The 15,916-nt window shown below is 43.4% G+C and overlaps 1 protein-coding gene across 4 annotated transcripts in view; it reads left to right on the plus strand.

Moving 5' to 3' along the window:
* Nucleotides 1-15,916, plus strand: part of tenm3 (teneurin transmembrane protein 3) — a 1,130,593-nt gene that overhangs the window by 1,091,507 nt on the left and 23,170 nt on the right. For all 4 annotated transcript variants that reach the window (XM_078561809.1, XM_078561821.1, XM_078561828.1 and 1 more), the window contains 3 exons: nt 6,236-6,468; nt 7,474-7,628; nt 14,908-15,782. In XM_078561809.1, coding sequence (XP_078417935.1) covers nt 6,236-6,468; nt 7,474-7,628; nt 14,908-15,782 — 1,263 coding nt within the window. The remainder of the gene's footprint in view (nt 1-6,235; nt 6,469-7,473; nt 7,629-14,907; nt 15,783-15,916) is intronic.

Below are 15,916 nucleotides of genomic sequence, written 5' to 3' on the forward strand. Positions count from 1 at the left end.
CTCCATCATTGAGGATGGGGATATTTGTGGAGCCTCTTCCTCCTGTAAGTTGTTTAATTGTCCACCACCATTCAAGACTGGATGTGGCAGGACTGCAGAATTTAGATCTGACCCATTGGTCATGGAATCACTTAGCTCTGTCTATGCTTATGTTGCTTATGTTGTTTGGCACACAAGTCGTCCTGTGTTGTTGCTTCACCAGGTTGACACCTCATTCTTAAGTATGCCTGGTGCTGCTCCTGGCATGCCTTCCTGCACTCTTCATTGAACCAGGGTTGATCCCCTGGCTTGGTGGTTACGGTAGAGTGTGGGATATACCAGACCATGAGGTTACAGATTGTGGTTGAATGCAGTTCTGTTGCTGCTGGTGGCCCACAGTGCCTCATGGCTGCCCACTCTTAAGTTGCTAGATCTCGACCAGCTCAGTCAGTAGTGGTGCTACCGAGCCACCCTTGGTAATGGACATTGAAGTCCCCCACCCTGAGTACATTCTGTGCTTTGCCACCCTCAGTGCTTCCTCCAAATGGTGTTTCACATGGAGGAGCACTGATTCATCAGCTGAGTGGGAGTGGTGGAGGTTGGGAGCATCAGTATGTGGTAATCAGCCGGAGGTTTCCTTCCCCGCGTTTGACCTGATGCCATGAGACTTCATGGGGGCCGGAGTCAATGTTGAGGACTCCCAGGGAAACTCCCTCCCACTGTGCTGCCTCCTGATAGTGTGTATTTAATTACTTCCAATTTGCTGATATTGATTATGTTTATCACATAGTATCAGCTGTATTGGAAATAATTTTTATTTCTGAGAGAGAGACATGTTGCCGAAGCTTTTCGTCCTGCACTCATCAGGACAAATGCAAGAATGTCAAATTTGAAATTATCATTACAATTTATAATGTAGGAGAATAGGGTGATGATCGATTGGCAAGTTGACTCTGATGGGCCAAGACATTTCCATGGAGAAAGCAATGGGGAACTTTAAGGTCCCCAATAATAACTATAGGCTCCCGGATAGGCGCAGGGCTTTAATATATTCCTTTTGTTTGCAGAGAATGGTCTTTGTGTGGGAATGTATGTCACTTCTAGCAAGTGTAAATGAGCCACTCTATGAGCTTGATTGATTATCTTTTTCAGCAAGTGCTGCCCAATCACAGAATCACATCTAACAGCAGACATTTTGTTTTGGGTTTTGCAAGCATGGGCTGGTTGAGTACGTTCTGTATGCTGCCTATCACGAGCAGCTGGAGGACATGCTGTTTGATTTGTTAAATTCAAGTGCAGGTGCAATGCCGCCGGGTACGTGGGCCATACGTCCCAATGATTGGCTGACCAAATCAAACAGCACGTCCCTTCAGTTGGTCATAATAGGCAGAGTACAGGGGTGCCTGTACATGTCTCCCCTCTTTCTTCAACCTCACTGTTAACTAGATGATTAAACAATTGGGAATGAATCCATCATCCCATAAACCCTGTGGAGGATCCATCATACTGTAGCGGGCCCAGGCCAGAAATAGGGTCACATATATACAGACCCAATCGTCTGACCTACGCTTTTTGTGAGCTGCAGCTTACCTGTTAGGGCATTAGAAGACTGGTAAAATGTTAATTACAGTGCTGCTAATTGCTGAAAAAAATAGCAAAGTAGCAACCATTTAATCCTTGTATTTCAGTCTAAATAAATGAAAATTGAAGACATGTGCCTTGAAATTGAATATTAGCACTTGCACACGATTCCTTTATCACTTTATTTTAATGCTAAAATGAATTGATCAGTTCATCCATTAAAATCACTAATATTCAATGGTCCTTATTTTAAGGCATAGTTCCATCTGATCAAACTTGATCTCGGGGTAGATTTACTTTGTGTGTTCAGAATCAAACCCCCTGTCATTGAATGACGATTTATAGGTGAATAGATACTTTTCATCTATCCATTCTGTTTCAATTGAGTTCTTTTCAATCAAGGTGATCGGAAGTTGTTTAATATTTGGATCAGTCATGCACTTACCTGGAACTCACAACATTAGCAAGGTAGAATTCCATAAATTTCATCACTTTCCTAGAAATCTTTGTCAAGTTACTAACAGCATGTAACACTGGTCTTGCCTACCTTTCCACTCGATGTATCCACATTGCCTTGCCGCAGTTGTCATTGTTTATTGTTACCTCAGTGGATGAGGTAATTATGAAGAGTCTTACAATAATCGATCATTAACGCAAAATATCAGCTATCATCACATAAGTTCTGAACACAGAAGGGCAAGTGGTCCCTCCATTGAACATCATAAACTGTCTATGAGGGACCACTTTTACTTCCCCATTTTATCCCTGACCAGAATGTGGCAATTGGTTGTAGAATTGGGTGATTTTAGAGGTGGCTTTGCAAATGATAGATTGATGTGCACCTCGCCTTTTCTTTACTACCACCAGCCCCTTATCCCCTGCAGTGTGACCTTCTTTGCATCCTGGGACACCTATCTTGTTGCTTATCAGTAGATGATTTGTCCCTGGTGACACCTCCGTTTACAGGATATTCTGCATGATTATCCTTTCGTTTCCTGCCTCTTTGTCCTGATCTGACTTCTGGACAAATAATGAATCTTTTAACCTGCAGGTCATTTGTCAGACGCTGCAATTCGCTGAATCTTCTCAAGCTGGGAAGCTAAGATAAAAAGTTGGAAGACCTTGATGCTTCATAGTCAAAAGGGTCAGCCATCCCCAATGATTTGTATTGGCCATTAAATGATACATTACACTTGGTTGTCAACATAAGATAATAAAGTGATCTGAAAGATAAATGATGGAAGTAAACGGGATCCAATAAATTTGAATCTATCATCAATGCACATTCACATTTAATTGCTATTCGGTCATTTCTTATTACATCCTATTTGTCACCAAAACTAGTTCCTGCTGGCCTCCTTGAGATCCTTTCTATATTTCTATGACATTGTGAGTAGGTAAGGGATCCTGCTACCTCCTTAACATTACTTCCCTGCATGATAGCAGATTTCTACACTGCCACTCATAGTTAATGTGACTAAATTAATTTTAAATTTCGTTGTTTAGACTGTCAGCTGTGGCCCTTTTGGTAGCACTCTCAATTCTGAGTCACAAGGTTCCGGGTTCAAGTCCCACGCCAGAATTTAAGCTCAAAATCAAGGCTTTCACTCCAGCATAGCAGTGAGAGAGAGTGGTGCACTGTTGGAGGCACTGTCTTTTGGATGAGACATTAAACCGAGGTCCCATCTCACTGCTCGGGTGGTTTTAAATGAACCGATGGTGCTATTTTGAAGAAACAAGAAGTTATCCCTGGTATCCTGCCCGGTATTAATCACTCAATCAACATCACAAAAACAGATCATTATCACTTGGCATTATCATGTTGCTGTTTGTGGGAGTTTGCTGTGAGCATATTGGCTGCTACATTTCCAACGTTGCAACAATGACTATACTTCAAAAATACTTCATTGGCTGGAAAGAGCTTTGAGATGTCCGGCGGCCATGAAAAGTGCTGTATAAATGCAAGTCTTGTTAAATATGTTGAATCTTGGTCTTACAATGTGCAACATTGAATGCTGTGGTAGTTTCAACTTGAAAACTTACATGGTGCATCTTAGTGTGGCTTAGATGTATGCCATGTTTAGGTAATAAAAGTTCATCACATCTTCCATAAATTATATTGTTCCACGTTAATGTTGTTATTTGTTTGGATGTCATGGAATCTGTTGTGCTGTCGTGCCCACTTTCTTGTGACCCTTGACTGATTTTGATGTTCGACTGTTGCAATTTGCTTCAAAGCCACATTTCTGTTGTAGCCGGAGATTAGTAGGAAACAGTGGACTGGATTTTACAGGACACCGTATTCCCAAACCCGCCCCCAACCAAAACATCAGTCATCAGCCTGTCCATCCAAACCTTGGCTGCCCCGCAACCATATTTGGCTGGGAGCAGTCTTAATTGACAACCAAGTGTAATGTATCGTTTAATGACCAATACAAATCATTGGGGTTGGCTGACCCTTTTGACTACGAAGCATCAAGGTCTTCCAACTTTATATCTCAGCTCCTTGGCTTGAGAAGATTCAGCAAATTGCAGCATCTGACAAATGACCTGCAGTTTAAAGATTCATTTTTGTCCAGAAGTCAGATCAGGACAAAGAGACAGGAAAGAAAAAGATAATCATGGGTGGGAGGAAGTCCCGCCTTAGAGAATTGTCAGCCAAATCTGTTTGACTGGCAGCTTTGTAGTCCCAGCAGCACCAGGGTCAAGTGGTGGCCACTGGTAGAACTACAGGCAGTCCCGAAGAAAAAGAAGTGATATAGCCCCAACTTAAAAATGAGTCTTGATTTTGGATGGGCCTGGCTGGAAGACCCCAGTGAGCTGGGGAGGCAGGGGGAAGAGGGGTGGGTGGAGTGGATTGGATTGGAGAGGCTTGGGGGGAAGAGTTAAGGAGGGGTGGGGTACAGTCTTCGGGAGTTAGCCTCCGATGGGCACAAGGGATCGCCCCAAAGGAGGTAACTCGCTCTTTCAGCCTAACAGTGAAAACCAGCCTTCCCCTGCCACACGTAAAATAGCGACAGATTTGAGTCCCTTAAGTAGCCTCAACAGGGCGGGCTACCGTAAAATGGGATACAGGTTGGGGGTGGGTGGGAAGGTGGTGGGAAGGCCATCTGCTTTATTTTACCAGCCCTCTCCCCCTTCACCACGCCCCACTGCCTTCAAATGCACTGGCGGAGGTCTTTAAAATCCAGCCCAGTATTACTCATATTAATGTCTGGGGTTCAGTTGGTGCCTCCTTCACCTGTAGCCCTTGAAGGCCACACCACTGCTTGTGTCCCAGACCTCCTTTCTTGCTCCAGCCACCTGTAAAATATTACCACAACTGATTTTTTTTTTCTCTTTGTAGAATCTCTTCCTCTTGCTGGCCAGAGTCAGAAAGCTGTGAAGATCTTTGTCTTCACCAGCATTCAAAGGGCAAGTGAAAACACTCTGTTAAAATGTTAGGACCCAATTGTTACGTTGGCAGGGTTTTCCCCAGCTTGTGGGGAAGTGACCTCAACTCCACGAGTGCCTAAACCAGCCTAACTAAATCCAATTGGTTGTCATATGCTGAATGGCCATGGCAGAGAAAGTTTCACCAGTCATTGCTCAAAGTATTGCAGCTTCCCTGAACATGACCCTAAGCAGCGTTCTCAATTCCCTTCATAATTCCATGTACCCTCTCTGAAATGAAGATTAGAATGAGTGCTGGGGTAAGCTGTATAAGATCCATCATTGCTTCCAGGGCGGAATACTATGGGTGTGAAATTAATCCCTGCCGGTAGCCAGTAGCGCAAAACAGGCTCATGATGAATTGGCGTCAGTGCAAATGAAATAAGACGCTATGAATTTGGATTGTGCTACTGAGGTAGACCAATTTTCACCCTTTCTGCCTATTTGGTTCCACTTAAAGCAATTCAACCCATTAAAGTATACTTTACTATCTTTTTCTTCAATGTTAATGAAGAGCAGCATTTCTCTCCAGAACATCTGGAGGGAATCTAAGCACCTATATCTAGGGGGAAGCCTTGCTGCTGAGCAAATGGGGGGCAGTAATTGAAAAAGAAGCTGCACCTTCCCCATTTGGTTGAAGCTACAATTCTTTTAGAACCACAACCTAATGGTAAAACTCAGACAGCATTCAATGCTGCTCTTCGCTTGACAGAAGAGCTCTGTTGTTGCCAAAATCCCATAATGAACAGGAGTACGCGAAAAAGGCACCATGTATCCCACTGTCTCTCATTGAATATACCACCAATTTGGTGTACATAAGCAGGTTTACAGAACAGGAGTAGTCTTGATACAAGTAATGATTTGTAGAATGAATTCACTCAGTGGGAGTATGAGTATTGGGATCTCTTAAACTGCTACTATTAATGAGTTCTTGCTGTAATCCTATATATGGATGGTGTAATGAACACTCTGGTGTGTGTTGGGTTAGAATAGTGGGTGTTGAATGATTAAACCTGGTTTTAACTTGTTCTTTAATGAGCTTTCTGTCCTCTGTTACAATAAAAACATGTTAAAATGTTCAACAGAATCATTATAAAGGATGCTGCGTACCATCTGCTCTCCGATATGGAGGAGATTCCACTGCTTTTTCCAGCCATTGCAAACAATACCACTGGGCCATTGCTCTGTTTGAATTCAATACCTTGAAAAATACCTTTTAAAAGAAATGTGTTTCTTTTTACAGCAATAACCCAGCACATAGATATTTCCTGGCAACTGACCCAGTCACTGGAGATCTATATATCTCAGATACCAACACACGGAGGATCTATCATCCAAAATCCCTGATTGGTGCTAAAGATCTGACGGCCAACTCTGAAGTGGTAGCAGGGACTGGAGAACAATGTCTGCCGTTTGATGAAGCTCGATGTGGAGATGGAGGCAAAGCTGTGGAAGCTTCACTGATGAGTCCTAAAGGTATGTTGTGTACACACACACACCCAAACACAGTGTATATACACATGGTCATACACACACACCAGGTATATATACACATGGTCACACACAAAATTACATACACTCAAAAGCACATACATACACACATTCACATATGCACGCAGGTAAAAACCTTCCTTTGCTAGCAAAGTTCTGCATTCTTAACCAAACTGAGATTGTGTTTGTTGCAGACTGAATTATACCCAGGTTGGTACCAGAGTTAGGATGACTTGCTACACAGTCTGGGTTGTTACGATTTAAAGATTTAAGAGAGTGACAGAATTTGTGAAGCATTTGTTATGAACAGAAGCAGGTTCTGAGGTATTAATTTCTTAAAATGACGAATGTCAGTTTTTATACATTTGCTTATAGTTTCACTGAAGAAAGCTGAAACAGTCAAACCAGTCTGTGGCTATGCTATAATCACATCTGTGCTGTAGTGAATGTCCCAGAACATTCAAGAGTCAGGAGTCACAGTGGGAGGAGCCTCAAAACAAAGACAGTGCAATAAATGAGAGCTTTATAATGAGGATACTGCGCATTTCCACATTAGCACTCTGAGACCCTCAGTAACACAAGTGAGTCTTATAATTGGATGAAATTTTCATAAAAGCTCTCGGAGATCTTCAGTTTGATACCAGGGAACTCTAAGGGAAGTGGCGAACAATGAACAGTGTATAAAGGCAGGGAGATTCAAGTCAAAACCCAGTACATCACAAAACCTTTGCTTGCCAGTTTGTCTCTAATTCAGATATTTTGAATGGGGAATAGTTGGAAGTTAGAAGCATAGAAACCCAGTTAGAGCATTGTGCAGACAACACCTTCTGATACCTCTGTGTTCTCTTCCTCCTCCTGCCTGAGCAGATCTGTTGCCATTAGGCATTTGTTTAATTTAACAACATCAATATTTAATGTAACAGCCATAAAAGTCTCGATTATTGTTTTGAGGTCTGTCAGCGTCAAAGTGATTTTATTTCTTGGTGACAGGAATTGCCATCGACAAAAACGGTTTGATGTACTTTGTGGATGGAACCATGATCAGAAAGGTGGATCAGAATGGAATCATTTCCACACTGCTAGGCTCCAATGACCTCACATCGGCTCGACCCTTGACCTGTGACACCACCATGCATATAAGCCAGGTATGGTTCTGTACAAAGGTTCAGCCTTTAAACAAGAGAAGGTAGAGGAAACAGTGTTTGATCAATGCCGATAGGATTGAAGCAGCTGTCCCAAATAACAGAATCCTGAATGGGAATGGGAAAAAAAACTTGCATCCACGTGGTATCTTTAACATCAGTTATAACACAGCAAGGCGCTGCAAACAAATGTGTTCAGTGAGCAGTTAATCAATTTGTGACAGCTTTGGTTGACAGATTTTTGACCAAAATACTAGAACATCTCCCTGAACTGTGACGCTGTTGGTTTTTTTTTAAAAAAACATCTAACTGAAGAAAGTCCCTGTTTAACCTTCCACCCAAAAGTCAATATTCTACTCCCCCGAGTACTGAACTCAAGCGTCATGTTAGATGATGCACTCAAGGTTCCACAAGTCAATTTTAATTTGGCAAAATTGTTACGAGAGGCCTCAAAATGGGATTGATCAACTTAGCATTAGGGTTACCCTACGGTTAGACCCTCTGTTGTTTTAAAGTGTGGCCAACCCTGGGCAGCCAAAACGCTTCCCTCTTTCAGGTGGGATGGCCTTATTAATAGGGGGAGGTGGTGGCACAGTGGTATTGTCACTGGACTGGTATGCCAGAGACCCAGGATAATGCTCTGGGGACCTGGATTCAAATCCTGCCACAACAGATGGTGAAATTTGAGTTCAATAAAAATCTGGAATTAAAAGTCTGATTAAGCCATTGCCAATTGTTTTTACAAACCCATCTGATTCACTAACTCCCTTTAGGGAAGGAAACCTGCCGGCCTTACCTGGTCTGGCCTACATGTAACTCCTGACCCACAGCAACGTGGTTGACTCTTACCTGCCCTCTGAACAAGGGCAATTAGGGATGGGCAATAATAAATAAATATTGCCAATATATTGCCAAGATATTGCCAATTAACCTTTTGCATGGCACCTTATCAAAAGCCTTTTGGAAATCCAAGTGTAGTATGTATACTGATTCCCCTTTATTGACCCTATTAGATGCATCCTCAAAAAACTATAATAAATTTGTCAACCATGATTTCACTTTCATAAAACCATGTCGACTCTGTCTGATCATACCATGATTTTCTAAGTCCATTATTAAGACTTCCTTAATAATAGATTCCAGCATTTTTCAGACAATTGATGCCAGGCTAACTGAAGGGAGTCCCCTGTTTTCTGTCTCCTTGACTTTCTTGAATAGCAATTACATTTGCTAACTTCCAATCCACTGGGACTATTCAGGAATCTAGGAAATTTTGGAAAATCATAACCAGTGAAAGCATTGGCCAGAATTTTTCCATCGGCGAGTTGGGGGTGGGGCCTGTTCGCTGGCGGGAAAATGGCACGGGATGACATCGGGAGGAACCCCTGACGTCATCCCGCCCCATTTAAATATTCAGGAAGGCGGGCGGACAACAAAATCAGCTGTATGCCCGCCGACCTGTCAATGGCCAATTGAAGCCATTGACAGGATAATTAAGCCAATTAAAGGCCCTGCCCGTCCAACCTTAAGGCTGGCGAGCAGGCCAGGAGCCCCAGCAGGAAGGAGAAAAAACATGAAACCTCATCCACTGGCGGGATAACGTTTCATGTCTGTTTAAAAAATCTTTAATAAAGTTTATGTAATATTCATTAACATGTCCTATCTCGTGTGACATTGTCACATGAGGGGGACATGTTAATAATTTTTTTATTTTGCTATTTCTGATGTTTTTTAAACTTTCACCAATCTCCCTGAGACAGCACTTAGCCTCAGGGAGCAATGCGTTCTTTCACGCGCATGTGCAAAACAGCGCACTTTGACAGTTGGGGAATCCCTCCCCCCCTTCGCACAGGAAGTGCATAGCATTTCCCATTGGGCAGCCCATTAAGGCCCGCCCACTCAAAATGGCGGCGGAGCCCGTTTCGGCAGCAGAGTTCAGCTGCCCACCTGCCGCCGAGCCGGTGGGGCCCGCCCGCCCATCGAGGGCTAAATTCTGCCCATTATCTCTGTTTTGACCTCTTTTAGAACATTAGGATGTAGGCCATCAGGTCCTGGACATTTTTCAGCTATTAGTCACTTAAGTTTCTCCAGCACTTTTTCTCTGCTGACGTTAATTGCTTTAGATTCCTCACACTCATTAGTCCCTTGGCTACCCTTTATTTCTAGAACGAAATCTGTGTCTTGTGAAGATAGGCACAAACCATTTGTTGAATGCCTCTGCCATTTTCTCATTTCTCATGATAATTCCTCCTATCTCTGTCTCAAAGAGACCAATGTTTACCTTGGCAACTCTCCATTTTTTATAAACTTGTAAAAGCTCTTGCAATCAATTTTTATATTCCTGGTTAGTTTCCTGTCATATTCCATTTTTTTTTCCTTTTTATCGACCTTTTGGCGACCTTCTGCTGGCTTCTAAAACTGTCCCAATCCCCAGGTTTACTACGATTCTTCATAACATTATAAGCCTTTTCTTTTAATCTAAATCTCTGCTTAACTTACCAAGTAAGACACAGGTGAGTTTTAGTTTTGAAATGGATTGTATTTTTTGAAAATTTTGAGTCATTTCTTTCAATATTTTCCAATGTTTGCTTCCCACTGTACCTTCAATTTGCCCAGTCAATCTTAGCCAGCTCTCCCTTCATATCTATGGAGTTGGCTTTGTTTAAGGTTTCAATTCCGGTTTTGGGCTCAAGTATGTTGCTTTCAAACTTACTTGGGAAGTCCATTACTTTCTTCCAGAAGATCTTTTTACTATGAGATTACTAATTAATCCTGCCTCATTACACAATACTAGACCTAAAATAGTGTAACAGCTTATATTTCACCTCATTTCTACTTCTCTTTAGTCCCGATGACGAGTCATTCGGACTCGAAACGTTAACTGTATCCCTCTCCACAGATGCTGTCAGACCTGCTGGGTTTTTCCAGCAATTTTTGTTCTTGTTTCAGATTTCCAGCATCCGCAGTATTTTTGCTTTTATCATAGTGTTATTCATTGTTGGTTCTACAACCTTTTGTTCCAGCAAAAGCATTCTACAAACTCAACTTTCGGACAACCTTTGCCAGTTAGATTTGTCCTGTCTATGTGAATATTAAATTCCATGATTATTACATTGCCCTTGTTACAAGCTCCGATTGTTTCTACCTTAATGCTCTGTCCATATAACTGCTGTTAGGAGGCATATAAACTACTCCCACTGTTTTCCGACCGTTGTTATTCCTAATCTCCACCCATACTGATTCTATTTCCTGATTTACTGAGCCAAGATCCTTTCTTATTACCTTCCTTATGTCATCCTTTACCATCAGGGCTGCTCCTCTTTTTCCATTCTGCCCATCTTTTCAAAATGTTGCGTACCCTGGAATATTTATTTCACCTTAGTCACCTTAGAACCATGTCTTTGTAATGGTGATTAGATCAAACCCATTTATCTTTATTTTGCTGCCAGTTCATCTATCTTATTACAAATGCTTTATGCATTCAGACGAAATCTCTTAATTGTTTTTCTCAAGCACAATTTTTTGCACAGACCTTATTCGTTGATATATTGATACTGTTAAACTCTCTGGGAGGAATCACCCCAGATTTGCACTAAGTGCAGTAGCAAGCGGGTAAAACGACGCTTTACCCACTGACTGCAAAAGCAGCTTTTTACGCCGTATCATGCCAAACCTGCTGCATTAATTATGCTTTCCAGGGAAACACACCGTTTCCATGGCGGGCGGGCTCTCATTCACCTGCCACACCGTCACCTCGCTGCTTCATCACGCCAGGCATCACATTTAAAGTACAGCCACGCTCAGTGCTTCCAGCCCAGGACTGCAGCACAGAAGACATGGCCCCAAAAGGCAAGAAGAATGCAGCCCTTAGCGCCTTTTGGACACCATGGTGACCCGCTGTGATGTCCTCTACCCCCGCTCTGGCCACAGGAGGGGCGGCAACATTGCCACTCCAGCTTGGTAGGCGATGGCACTGGTGATCAGTGCCAGTGTTGCACAGAAGTGGTTGGCCATCCAATGCAGATAAAGGATGAATTATCTCATCTGTGCAGCCAGGGTATGGCAACCATCTCAGCGCTCTAAACTCACACACTCAAGCCCATCACACATTCACTGGCATCTCACTCACTGCCAGCTTAAGGGACATCACCACCCATTCTCTCACACATATCCTCATGTCCATCTGACTTCATCTCCTCTGGAGACTACCTCCTCAGCCCTCAACATATTGAGACCACTTGCACAGATCAGCATGTGCCCCCACACACTCTAGGGCATAGTGTAGAACCAACTATGAATAACACTATTTTCCCTTGGCTGAGGCCAGTTCTCCCCCTTCCCCCAAGCGAGACCTTGCCCTGCAGCCATTGAAAAGCTGATTTGGTAGTTGGGACCTACCTGTGAGTCCCCCTAAAAAAGTGATGTGGTGCTGTCTGTGAAGCCTGGCGCTGACAGCTGTGAGTGTTGACCAAAGCAAGGTGGGCAAACAAACCTTGAAGTCCCGAGCGAAGTGCAGCCCACCAAGTGCACGCCTTATATATGCTGCTGTGTTTCCCGCAGATATGAGCGGACAAACCAGCAGTGGGCGGGGGCGATGAGTCCAGTGGGCTGGCCTTATAATGATATGCTGATGTATTACAATGAGGTCCCCGACATCCGATGGCAGGGAAACGCGGCCCGCCATCAGCGGGCGGAGCGGTCGATCGCAAACTGGTTTCACTTGAAACTGATTTTTGGCTTTCTCGCCACATTGTCTGCTTACACCACTGAACACACCCGATGCCGGCAGACGTGGAAAATCCCGGCCTCTGTCTCTTCCAGTCCATTTTCTGCTTCCCATTTGTTCTCAAATGTATAGCTGTAGCCCCACCTTCTGGCAAATCAGTGTAACTTCTGTCGTACATTTGATTTGTTCAACAATTTCTCTTCGACTTGTACTAGAAGAGGATCATCCTACTCTATTAAGTAAAAAAGTGAAAATGAAATCCAGATTTGGCTTTGTGCACAAAATCCCTTTCTGATCTCTCAGCTTTGTAGATGTTAGAAGCTTGGCCACGTGAATATTCTTGCTTTCACTCAAATGTCCCTCAAACCAGTTGTCATTCATGACAATACATTGGAACAAGACTATCAGATTCAGGGGCTCTCAAACGTTTTGGGCTGGCCTCATGCAAAAAGATTCAGTCTCCTTTTAGCCAAAGGCACTTGCTGTACTGGTGTCCATAAAACAAAATCTTCCTCTCCATCACTTCTATTTCGTGCCTCCTCTCACTTCACAGAATCACAGAATTGTTACAGTGCAGAAGGAGGCCATTTGGCCCATCGAGTCTTCACCATCTCATGAAATGAGCACCTCACCTAGTACCATTCTCCTACCTTCTCCCCGTAACCCTGCACATTCTTCATTTTTAGATAACAGCCCAGTTCCCTTTTGATGCTTCAGTTGAACCTGCCTCCACGACACTGTCACTTCTACCTCTCCTCCCTCACTTTCTTCTCCTCCTTCTCCATTCCTTCACATTTCCCTTCCTCTTCCCTCACTTGCATCTCCCATTGCTCCACTTTTGTTTCTTTTCTCCCTTTCTTTGTCTCCCTGTTTCAGTTGTTTCGCTCTCTTATTATTTTTTCCACTTTCTATATTTCTTATCGTTCTTCTTTCTCTGTTTTTGCCTCGAATTCCTACAGTGTTGGAGCTGTCACCTGGGGAGAACATGGGATGCAATATAGGGCAAATAAGAGGAATTCGGAACTTTAAAATGATCAATGGTAGTGGCTTTCAATGCAGATGGGGAGCTTGCTGCTGAATTAATACTTGATAATGGGCTCATGCTAAATAGTGGTTGAGACTTTCCTAACCATCCCAGTCAATGGTTGTAGATTTCTATCATTGTTCACGTCAGGACATGGCAACTTACCGAGTGGAGGTTGGGTTATGAAACCCACCACCCCCAACATCCCCCACCCTGCCGGTAACCCCCTCCCCCCAGCTCTGCCCAAATCCCAGTGCTGCAATCCACAAAGAGAGGATTTTCATTTAACCTTTTTAATACTGCTCCACCATGGCAATGCCTTGCCAGACCTCTCACCTCTCTGCTGGTTGAAATTATGCTGCATAACATCAATAAAACGTACATTAAGGTCCATTCAAAACTTCTTTGGTGTGTTAACAGGAGCATCAAACTGCACTTATTAAAATAGCATAGAGAGGATTGTGAGACAAATTCCAGGGTGCATTTGGTTCCAATGTTGCACAATTTCAGCCTTTTGTTTCTCCCCCCATCAAATACAAAATAGTGCAAAATATTAGGACAATTTTTCTTTAAGTCGTTTCGTGCCAGACTGTAACCAGGGCCTCCAAAAGCGTCACTTAGACCCCATGATAGATGTAAGTTTATGCTTTTCCTCAGAGAACAGTACAATGCTTCGGGTTGCTGTACATCATAAATTACAGAAGGTAAATGAGTTCTTTTTATGGTTTTGGTGCACTTACTATCTTGTCTGCGTGTGCATTGAAGGAAAATTTATTGTGAAAATCAATAAAATACAGTGGGTTTACCAGTACATGCTCAATTTCATTCCGAACTTTAACTGATAGATCAAGATGTACAAAGTAAAATCAGTCATTCTACTGCAGTTAAAATAAACTTACACTGTCTACTGACCTCTGTTGCACATTGTGAACATTAGAGGCGAGAGGATTGGGCATGGCTGTGATGCCTCTTTCATCACTTACGGTGCCGTTTAAAAATTTGCTAACTTTGCATTGTTGGTTTAGTGCTTGATTTTCCAAGTTGGATAGGAGAAGGCGAGAGAACATTTTTCTTTCTCTCTTTCTTCCTTTCTCGCAAATCATACACATTGAATTGAAAAAGCGGTACCATGAAATTGTCCACGACTCAGGGTTTGCAACACTGCTGCTCATATTCCCTTTCTGCACCTGTTACCCATAATGGTCTCCCAAGCAAAATAATGGAGTGCTTTTGAGACCCTTAAAACCAAACACAGCATGGGCCTGTGCCTCAGGAGAGGAGGGGGATGTATTGGAGAGGCAGAGGGACATAGGGCTTCTTGATGTAACAATGCCTTCAGTTACTATGTGCAGCCATACGGGTGAAAATTTCCTGTAACAAAATGATAAACTTGCTGAAAGAACAGCCTCATCCTTTCATGAGGAACACAGGGAACTTCATTAATATATACTGGTGATGTTGATACTTGGGAGGAAATTTGACCCTTTCGGTGACATTTGCAATCTTAAAAACAAGTGTGTCTCTAATGTCAGGTCCGCTTGGAGTGGCCGACAGATCTCGCTATCAACCCGATGGATAACTCCCTCTATGTGCTGGACAACAACATTGTGCTGCAGATCACAGAGAATCATCAGGTGCGCATTGCAGCCGGTCGGCCCATGCACTGCCAGGTACCAGGCGTCGAGTACACACTAGGGAAACAGGCAGTTCACACGGCGCTCGAATCAGCCAGCGCCATCTCGGTGTCCTACAGCGGTGTCCTCTACATCGCGGAAACAGATGAAAAGAAAATAAACCGCGTGAGGCAGGTAACCACGGACGGGGAGATCTCACTCCTCGCCGGCGCACCCTCAGACTGCGACTGCAAGAATGATGTCAACTGCGACTGTTACCAGACCGGCGATGGCTATGCCAAAGACGCCAAGCTCAACTCCCCATCCTCACTGGCTGTCTCTCCTGATGGCACACTGTACATTGCTGACATGGGGAACATTCGGATCCGAGCGGCCTCCAAGAACAAGCCAGTGTTGACGTCTGTGAGTTTGTACAAGGTGGCATCACCTTCAGAGCAGGAGCTGTACATCTTTGACATCAATGGCACACACCTGTATACCAAGAGCCTGATCACAAACGACTACCTCTACAACTTCAGCTACAGCAACGAAAATGACATCACAGCTGTGACAGACAACAATGGAAACACCCTGCGGATCCGAAGGGATCCCAACCGCATGCCAGTGCGAATTGTGTCTCCAGACAACCAAGTGATCTGGCTGACTATTGGGACCAATGGAGGATTGAAAGGCATGACAGCCCAGGGTCAAGAGCTGGTTTTACTCACCTACCACAGCTACAGTGGCCTCTTGGCAACAAAAAGCGACAAGACTGGCTGGACAACTTTCTTTGAGTAAGAGTCTCCTTATCTTCTAGTAAAGCTGAACAAAAAAGTAGAGCATGAAATTATTTTTAGTTCATAAAACTGTCTTTTGTGGATTTTGATGTTGACTTCTGTTTGAGTTTTCACTGCCTCTTTTTTTTATT

Source organism: Cetorhinus maximus, chromosome 2, assembly GCF_964194155.1.
Source record: "Cetorhinus maximus chromosome 2, sCetMax3.hap1.1, whole genome shotgun sequence".
NCBI classification, from domain to species: domain Eukaryota; kingdom Metazoa; phylum Chordata; class Chondrichthyes; order Lamniformes; family Cetorhinidae; genus Cetorhinus; species Cetorhinus maximus.